This window comes from Martes martes, assembly GCF_963455335.1.
Source record: "Martes martes genome assembly, chromosome: 12".
In the NCBI taxonomy this organism is placed as follows: Eukaryota; Metazoa; Chordata; class Mammalia; order Carnivora; family Mustelidae; genus Martes; species Martes martes.
The window spans coordinates 69,142,095-69,157,054 of NC_137900.1; the positions used below are offsets into that span (position 1 = coordinate 69,142,095).

General features: G+C 37.9%; 1 protein-coding gene across 1 annotated transcript; it reads left to right on the forward strand.

The window, feature by feature from the left end:
- The first annotated feature begins 2,275 nt into the window (after positions 1–2,275).
- LOC308353616 (protein NipSnap homolog 3A-like) lies at positions 2,276–14,747 on the forward strand. The gene is made up of 6 exons (XM_080820552.1): positions 2,276–2,456; positions 5,121–5,331; positions 7,097–7,252; positions 9,714–9,863; positions 13,588–13,674; positions 13,767–14,747. Exons 1-6 carry the CDS (start codon positions 2,364–2,366, stop codon positions 13,841–13,843), a joined length of 774 nt encoding a protein of 257 aa, XP_080676678.1. The 5' UTR covers positions 2,276–2,363; the 3' UTR covers positions 13,844–14,747.
- Positions 14,748–14,960: the final 213 nt, after the last annotated feature.

Below are 14,960 nucleotides of genomic sequence, written 5' to 3' on the forward strand. Positions count from 1 at the left end.
GGTTAAAGCCTCTGCCTTCCGCTCAGGTCATGATCTCAGGGCCCTGGGATCGATCGAGCCCCGCATCGGGCTCTCCGCTCAGCAGGGAGCCTGCTTCCCTTCCTCTCTCTCTCTGCCTGCCTCTCTGCCTACTTGTGATCTCTGTCTGTCAAATAAATAAATAAAATCTTTTAAAAAACAAGATTACAGGTTATCATATGATCTCACTGATATGAGGTATTTGAGAAACAAGACAGAGGATCATAAGGGAAGGGAGGGAAAAAATGAAACAAGATGAAACCAGAGAGGGAGACAAACTGCAAGAGACTCTTAGGAAACAAACTGAGGGTTGCTGGAGGGGAGCGGGGTAGGAAGGATGGGGTGGCTGGGTGATAGACATTGGGGAGGGTATGTGCTATGGTGAGCACTGTGAATTGCGTAACACTGATGAATCACAGACCTGTACCCCTGAAACAAATAATATATTATATGTTAATTTTTAAAAATTACAGGTGTAACCCATTTAACAGTAGCTTAAACTAGAAGACAATTTCTCATGTAAAAGAACTCCAGAGATGGGCAGTCCAAGACTCTCAAGCATGGCATTCCATGGCGTCAGAACCTAGGCTGCTTCTCTCCTATTGTCCAATCTCCAGCATGTGGCCTCTACCTCATAACCCAAGAATTCAAGCCTTTACACCCATATTCCAGCATGCAGAAATAAGGAAGAAACGAAAAAGAGAACTGCCCCTCCTACACTGCTTTAAGATCACTTAGAGTACATTATAAATGCACCAACACATTACACTGGCCAGAGCTTAGTCACACAGTTGCATCTAGCTACAAGCATTCTATTACTAATTTTTAAAAAAAAGAGGGCAGCAGGGAGAATGGATAATGGGAAATAGCTAATAGTCTCTGCTATCCCCCTCCAGTGGAACTTTCCACTGTTCATATCCTACATTGTTTTCTCTCAGAGTATTTATTAATCCCTGATATATTTTTCTCTTTACTGTTAATATTTCCCTCAACCTGTAAATTCCAAGAACAGGGATATGCCTTTTGCTTACCTCCGTACCCCAGCTTCTGGAAAAGTACCTGAGGCATAGAAGGAAATTTAATAATTAGGGGCCAAATGAGCAAATAAATTGTTAATTCAAGGAAGGGGGCAAAGTCCAAGAAAATAAATTTAAACATAAAGAAAGATCCAGTCCAGGCACAGATTATGCTTTGTTTTGTCTCACTTGGTTAAAAACGATGACTATCACCCAGAAAAACTTACTCACTCCTTTTGGAACTAAAATTTTAAAAAGCCTCCCTCTGAACAGATAATTCAAGTCTTTGAAGAAGGTACAACCAATACAACCACGAGTGATATCACTGTAATAATTTCCAATTCTTGACAGTATAAACTTTATTATTTCAATGTATACAATAATGTAACTATTGTGTGAGTCTGATTATGCGTTGTGTAATTATGTTATATGTAATTAGTAATAAAAATATAAACATTAACATACTATAAATTAATGTGACAATCTGTAATGTACCCATTATCAGATGAGGAAGATGAGGTTACTTTGAGCGAGTGGTATTTAAGAAACCTAAATCCTCATTTTCCAAGCAACAGATACTATCTAAAATTGAAAATACCAAGACACACCAGAAAAAGCCTGTAATTTAGAGAACGAGAAGCAAGCATCAGAAGAAACAAGTGGAAAATGTTGAAAATAGTTATTCTGGGGACCAATAATCAGGGATAAGGAGAACAAGATCGGAGGTCTGCTGGTATGTTTTAAGGCTTACAAAACTATTTGACTTTTTAATACTAAGTTCGATGCATCCACTACAATGAGCTCCTGGGAGATACATTAGAAGCCTTATGAGGTCATGCTGGGTGGCGATCGGGGAAAGAGGATGCACTTCATGAGGGAAAATTAAGGCTCCCTGGTCTTTACGTAAATCACCCCGACTAAAGATGAACCACGGCAAAAACCTCCACGATTTTAAATGCACAGCATTACGCGCGCACGCATCATACGCCCTCCTCAACGGGCAAACACTCGCAGTCTGCACACGAACTCTTAAGAACTGCTGCGCAGCTGCGCGTGGAGACGAGGTGATGGGCTCAGAAATGTCCCCTCTGACCTTGGGGTAAGAGTGTCAGAGGGAACAAGCTCAGGACCACACTACTGGCCGCCCGAACGCACGGGGCACTGGTCCACCTAGCACTCGAGCCTTCGGGGCGGCGCCCGCGCGTCCGGCACCAGAGGCGGAGCTGAAGCCGCCGAGTCCCGCCCCCGCCTGCGTCCGCCAGTAGTCTAGTCGCTGCTCTTTTCCAGGCGGGTAAGTCCTAACAGGAGGAACCTAAGACAGAGTACCAGATGGCTGTCCTTCCCAGCGCCCGAAGCCCCGCCATGCTCGTCCTCCGAAGTGTCCTGACTAGGGCTCTGGCTGCGCGGACGCTCGCGCCTCAGGTACCCGCCGCCCAGACGAGCACCAACAGTGCCCTGGTTGGGGGGCAGGAGGGATGTCTGCCAGGAGCTAGTGGTGCTGCGCATGCGCTGCTAGGTTCGCTCACCCGGAAGTGCGAGTGCCGCGCATGCGCCCAGTCTGTTCGCGTGCGCAGATGGTTCTAATTCCAGAGGGTCCCAGATCTTGGAGCTGGGGCGTTCTAGGACGCGCGGGTGGAAGGGTGTCGCCAGTCGGGGAGAGTACGCTGGCCAGTGTCGCCTTCCGGTCAGCTCTCGAGGACCCACGAACAGGATTTCTGTGGCCTAGGTGCCAGGCGGCCCCGAGGACACTACTGAAGCTCCGGGTGCTCCGTATTTGCTTCCCAGCCGCTCAGCTTTCGCCACGTTGGGGCCGGTGCCCGGTGCCTGCTGGTCGAGCCTTTCCTGTTGATTTTGTTGTTTGACAAGCCACCGCTTGGAGGAGAAATAGGCCAACCAGCTCCTGGCAAAAAAAAAAACCGGCCTCCCCGTGTTTAAACGAAACGTACATAACTTCCGGGCGTTTTGCAGAGAACCTTGAAGAGATGGGCCAGGGTGTCGGTGGTAGAACGTCCTGCCCACTGCCTCTTGCGGGGGGTATCCAAGCCAGGAACCGAGTAGCAAACATGATGATGACAACCTTATTTAACCTCCGATGAAAAACGTACATAATAGATTTTTGTGATTCAGCCTTATCTGTCGGGACTTGGCCTATTCTGTGCATCTACAGGTTTTTTCCCCTCTGATATTTAGGCTTGTACTTTTCTCGAAGGGTACAAGCGGAAGGGGATGAACCTACTCTAGAGACAGACTTTCTGCTGAAGAAGGAACCAACGATGGCCTGTTCACCCAAGATTAGCAATCCAGTCTTTAATGTTTCCTGATTCTCACTCTACAGGGGCAGGGCCAAGAGTTATTCCCGACAACTTTATTCTGAACTTTGAATATTAAATGCCAGCCAGTGGTTCTCATAAATGAATTGGAAGTCAGTGCTATGGAAAATCAGCCCTTATTTGGAGATAAGGGAGCCTAGAACACTTAGGAATCCTGCCCCAGAATCCTTGTAGTTTCTGCCTTTAACAAAAATCACCTTCCCTTAAGCACACTCACTTATCTCACTCACTGTTGTTTTCCATTCCGTGGGCTTTTCCCTCTTACTGTTTCTTTTTTGAAAAATAAAAATACGTGCCTTTGACCACATATTTGTCTCCATATACAAATACCCTGAAAAAATGACTTAAAAGCAATTGTTATAAATACCACACTGTTCTATTTTATTTATAATACTTTTTGAACTATAAATACTAGGCAATTGTTTATTTGGATAACATTCTCTTATTAAAATGTGGTTTAAATGACACAAAAAGCATGTCCAGCAAAAACAGAAGTATCTGGAATCGTTTTTGGAGGGAATACTTGTTTTCCAAGTAAGCTTGGATAGTTGGGCAGTAGGAACCTAACTCGGGGGACATGAATGGAATGAGCTCAAATATATAATTATAATTACAAAACTATTCACAAATGAAATATATAGACAATTGTGAGTTTTAACCTAAATTATGTCAGATAAAGAAGCCTACTGGTTTCATTTGATGTACCAGGTAGTCACATAAGCCCCAAATTTGTCCATAGCTTTGTACCAAAGCTTTTGATTAATAAGCTTCATGAAACAAAACAAAACAAAACTTCATGAAACTGGTTCATAATAACCAAACCTACAGTAAGAAGAATTTGTAAATGAAAATGCCATAGGACTGTGTGGGTGTGAGTATATACACATGCACATGTATTTATACACAGAGCATAATCTCTAGTGAGGCATTTCCTATCTAAAGTTAAGTTTATTCAGACTTGGAGGCCTAGATTAGAAGAAAACTTTATATGGGTAGCCTACGACTAATACAACAAGAACTAAGATTCTTAAGGGATATTTTCATCAATCTGATAAAATTGGGTGGGTTAAATGCCCTTATTCATATTGCATCTGTAATTAAACCTAATAATGATTCAGACAATTCTAACTCATTGATTTTTCCTTTACAGCATTCATACAGTCAACCAGTATGTTAAAATGCAGTTGGATAGATTGTAACAGTCCATTCCTATCTTTTACCAGTGATCTGCTTCATTGGATTTGGGAAATACTTTGACCTGAATAGCAATTTTTATTTTTAAGAAAAACCTAAAAGGGAGTTTTTTGCTAGTAAACACATTTCCATTTTGCTTGCCAAAACACCTGCATATTTTATAAAGTTCACTTAAATGCGTAATTGTGACATGTATAGTATTGACTAAAAATGGAATATTGGCTAAACAAATAATCTACAAGTATATTAGAATCCTAATTGTATTTCTTGAGTAAAGGACTCTTATTAAGACCTCTGTGCCTTCTCATGATTAAATTTCATGAAAAAGTGGCTAACAGTGGATCGCCACTAAGAAACAGTAACTATATGTTCAGCATACTTAAGGCTAGTTATTTTTATTGACATTTCTCTAAACAAATGTCTAAGGAGAGATCACAAAAGAAGTACAAACGTGGATTATGAGTCTAATGCATGCCCTTTGTTTCTAGATTCAGATATGGTTACAGTAATATTATAAACTGTACCTTCCCGAAATATTTAAATTTGCCTTATCTGTCTTCAGGTGTGCTCATCTTTTGCTACGGGCCCCAGACAATATGATGGAACATTCTATGAATTTCGTACTCATTGCCTTAAGCCCTCAAAGATGAATGAGTTTCTGGAAAATGTTAAGAAAAACATACATCTTCGGACAGCTCACTCTGAGTTGGTTGGCTTCTGGAGTGTAGAATTTGGAGGCCGAGTGAATAAAGTGTTTCAGATTTGGAAGTATGGTATGATTTTTTCCAGCTGCAGGGTTCAATATCAATTTTCATTCTGTTAAATGTTACTTGACACTTAGCTCTTGGATCTAAATTAGTATAAATGCCCACAGGTTAAAATAAACTTTTAAAAAGGGAAACAGCAGCAAAAAATGAATTCAGTGACTCCTCCTCCCAGTGGTACACCTTTAACAATCCTTTGCCCAAATTCTTATGTTACCATAAATGGGAAAGTGTGACATCTCATATTTCAAATCATAAATTTCTGAGATAGACTTTAATTCTCAGAAAAATTATACAGTGGTTTGTCATAAAGATGATTTATGAAAAAAATTAAAGCAGTGATTGCAAGAGCTCAAGTAGGTTAAGATCATAAAGGAAGGTAGAGTTATTTTTTCTTATTGTTGAAGCTATGGCTGGTTATCTGGATTTTGGTAGAAACAATTCAGATATGTAGGGGCTTTGGAGTAGTAGAGGTTGATGGGGATGATAATTAACTTCCAGGCCTCACCCACCTCTGAGATTTAATAAGTTGTTATGTTGAGAAAACCACATTGGTGTCATTTGTGCATTCTAGGGTTTCAGGAAATTCTCCGTCATTGTGCTGCTACAGGGAAGTAAAGGCAATCAGAGTAAAGGCAATCAACTGAAGTTGATTTACCCCTGGTTTAATAGGCAAAGAAGAACAGGTTGCTCAAATCCCCAGGATGTTTGTTACTGTAGTGTCTAATCTTTGTGAAGTCCACATCAGGACTTAATGAAATCCAGAGAAATTCAAAACCTTCATTTAGTGTTTTACCATCAGTGTCCAAAAGTTAATAGTCATTAAGTACTTTACTATGAAAAGTGTCATTCCATATTTACCATGGCCCTCGTATAGGGGTTTCCCCCTATTGTAATAGAATAAACCCCATTAAAACATAATTTATGCTTTAATGTGCCACCAGTGGACTCAGGTCCTGTTAAAAAAAAAAATCATTAGAAAAATCCTGATATAACTCACTTAAGCTCTATGATCCGCAATATAAACCATAGAAAACTCATTTCATTAATTTTAATGAGACCCTAATAGTAAATACAGTACTAGGCCTAAATGTTTAGTAAATGTGTAAATAACAAACATAAGAGACATAAATACTGGGTAAAAAGAATGGTGATGATAAGAAAGAGAATCAGTCCTCTTTTCTTTGGAAGCTGTTCAAAGAGGAGGCTTAAAAAGCACATCTTCCTTTCATATGTGTTAAATTTAATTCAGAGTACACGTTGACCTGACCACTCACCACCACCACCACCAAGGAAAAAATAGTCTTTCTCTAAATAGGCACTATCATTTAAATGCCTCAAATAATAAGAATAACTAATATATGTTGAGTTCTGTCTAGGTGCCAAACACTGCTCAGAGCCCCTCTCATGTACTAATTTATTTATTCTTCACAACAACGCTGGAGGGAGATACTATGTCATTATCCCCCTTTCACAGAGTAAGAAACAGGAACAGAAAGATTTCAGTAACATAACCTAAGTCACACACATACCTACATTGGTAGAACTGATAAGCCCCACTACATGACATTATCATCAGTTGTTTAAATTTCTACTCCCCTTTTAGACCATGAGAAACTTGAGGACAGATGTCACATCTATTTATGTTGATAACTCCAGGGATAGAACGGTGTCCTTAAGTGGCCCCCATGAACATTTGCTGAATTGAATGAAATCCAAAAGAGAGGTGATTTTAATTAAGTTTTTATTTTTCTTACTCCTTTTCATCCCCTAGATAATTTTGCCCATCGAATTGAAGTCCAGAAAGCTGTGGCCAAGGATAAGGAATGGCAACAATTTCTCATTCCAAATCTGGATCTTACAGATGAACAAGAGATCGAGATTACTTACCTGGTACCCTGGTGCAAATTAGAAAAGCCTGCAAAAGAAGGTAAGCCCTTCCCCCTTCATTACTTTGAATTCTGATGGAGAAAAAAGATTTCAAGCTATGAAAACTTAACTTCCAGGGGTACCTGGGTGGCTTAGTTGGTTGAGCATCTGACTCTTGATCTCAGTTCAGGTCTTGATCCCAGGGTTGTGAGTTTGGCCCATGTTGGGCACCACGCTGGGCATGGAGTCTACTTTAAAAAGTAAACTTCCCTAGGGAAAGGCAATGCTGTGTTTTATATAGGAATATATTATGATTATAGAGATGAATGAATTTTAGATCTTTGTTTATTAAAACAATGAGCATTGAACAATGAAGTTTTTTTCCAGTTTGGAAAAGCTCTTAAAATTGAGGTATAAATATAAAAAGTTGACATGGGGAGTAAAGGTTGAAAATTTGGGGGCTGGGAGCAGACAAGCATGGTTAGGTGAAAGATGATGTATGAAATTTTGCCATAGTTTGGTGTTTTTTAGACACAGAACTCAACTAATCTTTTTTTTTTAAGATTTTATTTATTTATTTGACAGAGAGAGAGATCACAAGTAGGCAAAGAGGCAGGCAGAGATAGGAAGGGAAGCAGGCTCCCCACTGAGCAGAGAGCCCGATGCGGGACTCGATCCCAGGACCCCGAGACCACGACCCAAGCGGAAGGCAGAGGCCTCAACCCACTGAGCCACCCAGGTGCCCCAAATTACAGCTAATCTTAAATTATTAAGGGATATCTTTGCCTGTAAGCCTGTGTTAGGGGAATGAATTAAACTGTGAAGCTGTATTACTGTAATTTAACATTTTTGTTTTCCTTTTATTTCTCATTTTGAAAATAATTACTGAATATTTGTCTTCTTGCTAATTTTATTTTCTTGCTCATTTAAGGAAGCATTTATCTTAACATTGTTTTAAACGAAAGTAGGATTTTTTAGAAGTATTAATTAACTTAAATGTTATTTTGTTTCCCCCATTTTTCCTAACTTTGTAGTGTATATTAGAGTATAAGAGATTTGAAAGTCTTATTTGAATCCTTATCCACCTAGACCTCTCCACAGGCTTCCAGCACTATCTAAGAACTAAGTGGCTTCTTAGACAATGTCACATCCTGGTTCTCTTCTTCTATGTTGTTCATAACCCTTTAATAACTTTGTGCTTTTTTTCCTTTTTCTTCTGAAAGCTACTTGTCCCCTAGTTCCTCTTCCTCTACCTGCCCCATACTTCTGATCAGAAGGTAAAATGCTTTTCAAGTATTTTCCTGGATATTTAGGAATGATAAAATCATTTCCTCCAGTTGTTTCAGTTTTTATTCCCCCCCACTCATAAACTAAGACATAACTGGATCCATCGTTTGTTCCTATTAGAAATGTAATCTTGGGGGCGCCTGGGTGGCTCAGTGGGTTAAAGCCTCTGCCTTCGGCTCAGGTCATGATCCCAGGGTCCTGGGATCGAGCCCCGCATCGGGCTCTCTGCTCAGCAGGGAGCCTGCTTCCTCCTCTCTCTCTGCCTGTCTCTCTGCCTACTTGTGATCTCTGTCTGTCAAATAAATAAATAAAATCTTAAAAAAAAAAAAAAAGGAAATGTAATCTTGTAGGGGGAAATTATATAAACAAAAAGTATTTCCTCTCAAACTTGGAAAGAAGAGGAAATGCAGGAGATTAGAAAATGCTTTTCTTATTCATTTCTTATCTGAAATTGCAGATTCAGGGAGCTCAGAAATCCTAGCCCTCCTGTAAACGTTCAATATTTGTTTTATTAACAGAATTTATAGATTAAAAATATTTCAGGGGCACCTGGGTGGCTCAGTGGGTTAAAGCCTCTGCCTTTGGCTCAGGTCGTGATCTCAAGGTCCTGGGATCGAGCACCGCGTTGGGCTCTCTGCTCGGCAGAGAGCCTGCTTCCCTTCCTCTGTCTCTGCCTGCCTCTCTGCCTACTTGTAATCTCTTGTCTGTCAAATAAATAAATAAAATCTTTAAAAAATATATATTTCAGGGGTACCTGGGTGGCTCAGATGGTTAAGTGTCTGCCTTCGGCTAAGGTCATGATCTCCACGTCCTGGGATCAAGACCCACAGCAGGCTCCCTGCTCACTGGGGAGTCTGCTTCTCCTCTTCCCTCTGCCTCTCCCACTGCTTGTGCTCTCGCTCTGTCTCTGCCTCTCTCTCTCTCTCTCTCTCTCTCTCTCATGAATAAATAAGATCTTTAAAAAAAAAAATCTCAGATAATAGCTTAATAGATCTTCCCTTTTTTGTTGTTCTGTATAAGCTTAACAGCTGATCCTTAAACTTGGACAAGGACTTTCAAACATAAAAGCAAGGAAAACTAATACCATAATCCATAAATATATCTACATACCATGTACATGTGTATGATCTTCCAAATCTGTGAACGTCGATTAGCCTTCCAGTGGAATTGGACTAACCTGATTAGAAATTTCTTGAATATCTTTTGTAAAATAATTATTTTTCTCCCTACTCTAGGAGTCTACGAACTGGTTAGTTTTCAGATGAAGCCCGGTGGGCCAGCTCTATGGGGCGATGCATTTAAAAGGGCAATTAATGCCCATGTGGATCTAGGCTACTCAAAACTAATTGGTGTTTTCCACACAGAATATGGAGAACTCAACAGAGGTATAGTTGTCTATTTCTTCTATGAAACTGCAAAGTATGTTGGTGATCTATTAAGTTTCTTGGGTCAGTTTGTCTCTTTTTTCATTATGGTATACATTTAAATTTTTATTGCCAAATTTTTAGGGTTTTTAATAATTTGAAGGGTTGAAAAAAAACCTGATTTATATCTTACTTGTTTGGGATGTTAACACCTCATAAAGCCTTTTTCAAATGAAATATCATGCCTTCCATAACTCATCAAAGTGATTAAAAAAACTGCAAAGAGCCTCAAGAAAATATCTGTTCTTTTATCCTTTTTTTCCTCTAAGTATACTTTTATTGACTTTTTAAAATAATATTACTTGGGGTAAAGAGATCGTCTTGAATGAAAAAGTAGTACATATTTTTGCACATACTAAGTAGATGGACATGCCTTAAGGGGAGAAAATATTTCCCCCTCCTTAGAGATAATACTGTTAACATTGTGGTCTTTGTATGTCATCTACATATATGTGTGTGTGTGTTTGTATAAATACATATAAATACATGTGTGTATACATATATATGTACATATATGACATAGGAGTAAGAAAACCAAAATGTTAGTTGATATATTCACATGCTAGAAATAATGCATGTCCATGATTTATAATGACCTCTTAACACTTCAGTGTGGCTATTCACAGCTTACGGATAATTATACATACCTGAATTTATTTATTTACTTTTAAAGTTTATTTATTTAAGTAATCTCTGCACCCATTGTGGGGCTCAAACTCACAACCCTGAGTTCAAGAGTCACATGCTCCACTGACTGAGCTAGGCAGGTGCCCCATGAATTTATTTTTAAGACATATATCTGGGGCATTTAACTTTTTAAGTGGAAAGTTACTGCAGTCAGAATTTCAGAGAGTTTTTTATGGCAAACCCTTAAAAATGTATGTAAAGTTCATCTGGAAGGATAAATGACTAAGAATAGCTAATAAAATATTTGAAAGACTCATCATATTGATTTGCCTCCTTAACTTCCTATTTAATGTCTAATGGACATCTCAGACCTAACACACTCAAAGCTGAACTTCTGATCTTGACCCAGAAATTTAACTTCTAGTAGTATATCCTAAGAAAATAATCAGAATATACAGAAAAGGTTATTTTTAAGTTGCAAACTATATCAAGAGGAGAAAAACTATGAAAATCATTAGATGTCTATCTCACACCATATACAAAACTGGAATACAAATGGATTATATAGATTTAAGTGTAGATAAAACGTAGTTACAGAATTACTAAAATAAAATATAAATATATAAAATAACATATAAAATATGTGGGTTTTTTTTAAAGATTTTGTTTATTTATTTGACAGACAGAGATCACAAGTAGGCAGAGAGGCAGGCAGAGAGAAAGAGGAAGGGAAGCAGTCTCCCCACTGAGCAGAGAAGCCGATGCGGGGCTCGATGCCAGGACCCCGGGACCATGACCCGAGCCGAAGGCAGAGGCTTTAACCCATCGAGCCACCCAGGGGCCCCTAAAATGTGTTTAATAATATGGATGAGAACTATATTTCTAAGCCAAAAAACAAATGAAGGAATAATAAAGGAAAAAAATCAATTGATGATTTTATTTTTTAAAATTTTTTAAAGACTTTATTTATTTATTTGATAGACAGAGATCACAAGTAGGCAGAGAGACAGGCAGAGAGAGAGAGCGAGAGGAGGAAGCAGGCTCCCTGCAGAGCAGAGAGCCCAACGTGGGGCTTGATCCCAGGACCCCGGGATCATGACCCAAGCAGAAGGCAGAAGCTCCAACCCACTGAGCCACCCAGGTGCCCCTGATTCTATTTTTAAAAAGCGCACTCTTTCTGCATGCCCCAAAACACCATAAATGAAATTCAAAGCAAAAAGAAAAAGGAAGACTTATGCAAAGTTAGATATGCACATGACTACTAAATGTATATATTATAAAAGATACAGATTAGGACAATAATGAGATACCATTTTTACCTAATAAAGACATATTTATATATAGTATTTGATAGGTTGGAAAAATAAGTACTTAGATACTGTATAGAGTCATACTGTGTTAATCTTTAACCTCCCCAAGATTTGGCAATATAAATAAAAAGCTTTAATTTTTAAATTATTTTTGCCAATATTCTAGGAAATACGCATAGGTGTGTAGTGTGTTAGGTTATATAGGAAAGAAGTTTGAAAGGATGTAAATGATATTCATGGTAAGGTTAATGTTTATTAAGTCTATTTTTTATAATGGACATCTATAACTTTTATAAGAAAAAACTACTGAAAACATGTGCACACTTTTTAATCTTAAATTACATCTCAGCATAGGAGATAGTAATAGGCTGAGTATAAATCAGGACATAATTTCTGGAGGACGGTGTATAATACATATGCTGTACATGTAGAAGTATATACAAAATATTCTTTGGTTCTTTCAGTTCAAATTTTAGAGTTCATACTGAGGAAATAATCAGATCCAAACTGCCTGGCTTTAAATCCCAGTTCCACCACTTACCTGCCCTCTTTGTGACGTCACATGAGTTTCTTCACCTTATGTGCCTTAAATTGCTAATCGGTAAAATACGGATAATAATACCCTAAGATTATTGTGAAAATTAAATGAGTTAATACATGCAAAACTCTTAGAACCAAGCCTGGCACAAAGTAAGCACCCCAAAAATGTCAGTAGTAGTTGTATTTGACATTATTATTTTTATAGCTACACATACAGCTCCTGCTCTAAGGAAGCTTATGTCAGCATTGTTTACAATAAGGAAATGTTGGAAACAATGTGGTATGACCCCATGTTTATATGTATGTAATATACTTGTAACACACAAACTCACATCATATAGGTCCTATACCTTATATAGCGTACACACTTTATGTATATAAACATGTAAACATATAAAAATACATATGTACATAAATATAGAAAGAGATGCACCAAAACAGGAAAGTGGTTATTTTAGTATGGTAGAATAGAAATGATTCCTGCTTTCTGTTTATCTGCATTTTCCAAAATCTACACGACTAACATATATTATGTTTAATTATTTTAAAAATTCAATATTTTATAGGATCCTGAAATATTTTGAATAATATAAATAATCAACAATAAAGGGTTGGGATTTAAAAAGTTGTCACATAGTGACATAAAAAGGAATTCACATAGTCATTAAAAATTAAAGTTACTGCCATGGAAAACAATAAGCATTGTTGATTTTTAAAAATACTGCTAAGCATAATATACAGTACGACCCTAATCTGATTTTACTCATGTTTTTAAAAGAAATACACTAAATATCAGTAGAGGTTTTCTCTGGGTTGTTAAAATTATGTTACTTTAATTTTGTTCTTTGTATTTTCCAAATTTTCAGTAATAAACATTTTTTATAATCTTTTTTTTTTAATAAAGTAAAACATGGTAGGAAGTCATAAAACTTGGGTCTAGCCTTCATTGTGTCTTTCGTGGTGTTACTTACTTTTTTTTTCCAGCTTTTCTTTTCTTCATCTATACAACTAGTTTTATTTAATTTATAAATTTGTCTCCCAAATCTCTGACCCCCTCTGAAATCTTACTACTAACATAGTTAATTTTACCTTTTTGATATTCACTATTTTGATTTAAAGAACAAGACTTAATGTTTCTGATTAGTTTTTCTGTATTTCTTGTAGTAACGCCATAGTCTTTAGAAGCCCTTTTTGGTTTATTTCTGCAGTTCACGTTCTTTGGTGGAATGAGAGTGCAGACAGTCGTGCAGCTGGGCGACATCAGTCTCATGAGGATCCCAGGGTTGTGGCAGCTGGTAAGCTATTTCACGAGGCATGAAGTATTCGTACAACAAATTTGATTCGGTCAATAACTTTATATGCCTTCTTATGAAATGTGTTTTTCCAGTTCGGGAGAGTGTCAATTACCTCGTGTCTCAGCAGAATATGCTTCTGATTCCTACATCATTTTCACCTTTGAAATAGTTTTCCATTGAAATAGGAAGCATCGCATTAACTGCTGTAAGATGTGTCTGCTAATGGTGCTTAAATTCTCCTAAGAGATTCTTACTTGTATTTGAAGAAGGTGGTAAGTTAATCTTTTGTGTCTCTACACTTCTAAAGCCAGCTCTGTGCTTCCTGTTCCCCTCCACCTCGGGAAACAGTTCCGTTCATTTTCCCCTTGGCATTTCAGTGTCTGTTACACATTAGAAATAGTTGCTACTACTTGATGATCTTGATTTTTCACTGGTTTCAGAATATCTCTTATATTCTGTTTTGACAACCCTCTGCTTTTATATTCAAATGATTTTACATTTGTACCTGATATTTTTAAATTTATATATAATGTCTATTTATGTCTATTTTTTCTGAGATTTTTTGTTGTTCAGTAGGTTTATTTTGTGATCAAATGGGAGTCTTTAGAATCTAAGATCAAATATATTTCTTTACCTTGGCAAAGTACAGTATCACCTGTGTCATCTGTATTTATTATGGTTTTCACATTAATTATGAGTCACTCTAACTTGGAAAATAATGTAATTAGGTCTCTGTTAAAGACTTTGGAAGACTTGTTTTATGTACTGAAATGTATTCATTTAACAGTTAATTTTTGTTCATTTTGGATCACTAACAAAGATACTTGGAACAGCTATTTGTTTTAAAAATATCTGTGGTGGGGCACCTGGGTGGCTCAGTGAGTTAAGCCTCTGCCTTCGGCTCAGGTCATGATCCCAGGGTTCTGGGATTGAGCCCTGCATCAGGCTCTCTGCTCAGCAGAGAGCCTGCTTCCCCCTTCTCTCTGCCTGCCTCTCTGCCTACTTGTGATCTGTCTGTCAAATAAATAAAATAAAATCTTTAAAAAAAATAAAAATAAAAATATCTATGGTTATGAGAATGGTTGCCTGAATAAAAGCCCACATACCCATTCTGCAGATTTTTTTGTGTTCCATATTTATACTATCTTCTCTAGAACTTATACTGTGTTGCTATAGGGTAGTGTCACAGTAACAGTTTCACAACTTTACTGTAGATGTTAAGTTACATCAAGAAGATAACATAATAATCCCAGAAAGTTTTCAGTACCACCACAGATCTAGGATTT

Bases quoted from the DNA above. Each gene is read 5' to 3' on its own strand.
- LOC308353616 (XM_080820552.1), top strand. From the start codon at position 2,364: ATGGCTGTCCTTCCCAGCGCCCGAAGCCCCGCCATGCTCGTCCTCCGA. The intron at 2,457-5,120 runs GTACCCGCCGCC...ATCTGTCTTCAG, and splicing joins CGCGGACGCTCGCGCCTCAG to GTGTGCTCATCTTTTGCTAC. The intron at 7,253-9,713 runs GTAAGCCCTTCC...TCCCTACTCTAG, and splicing joins AGAAAAGCCTGCAAAAGAAG to GAGTCTACGAACTGGTTAGT.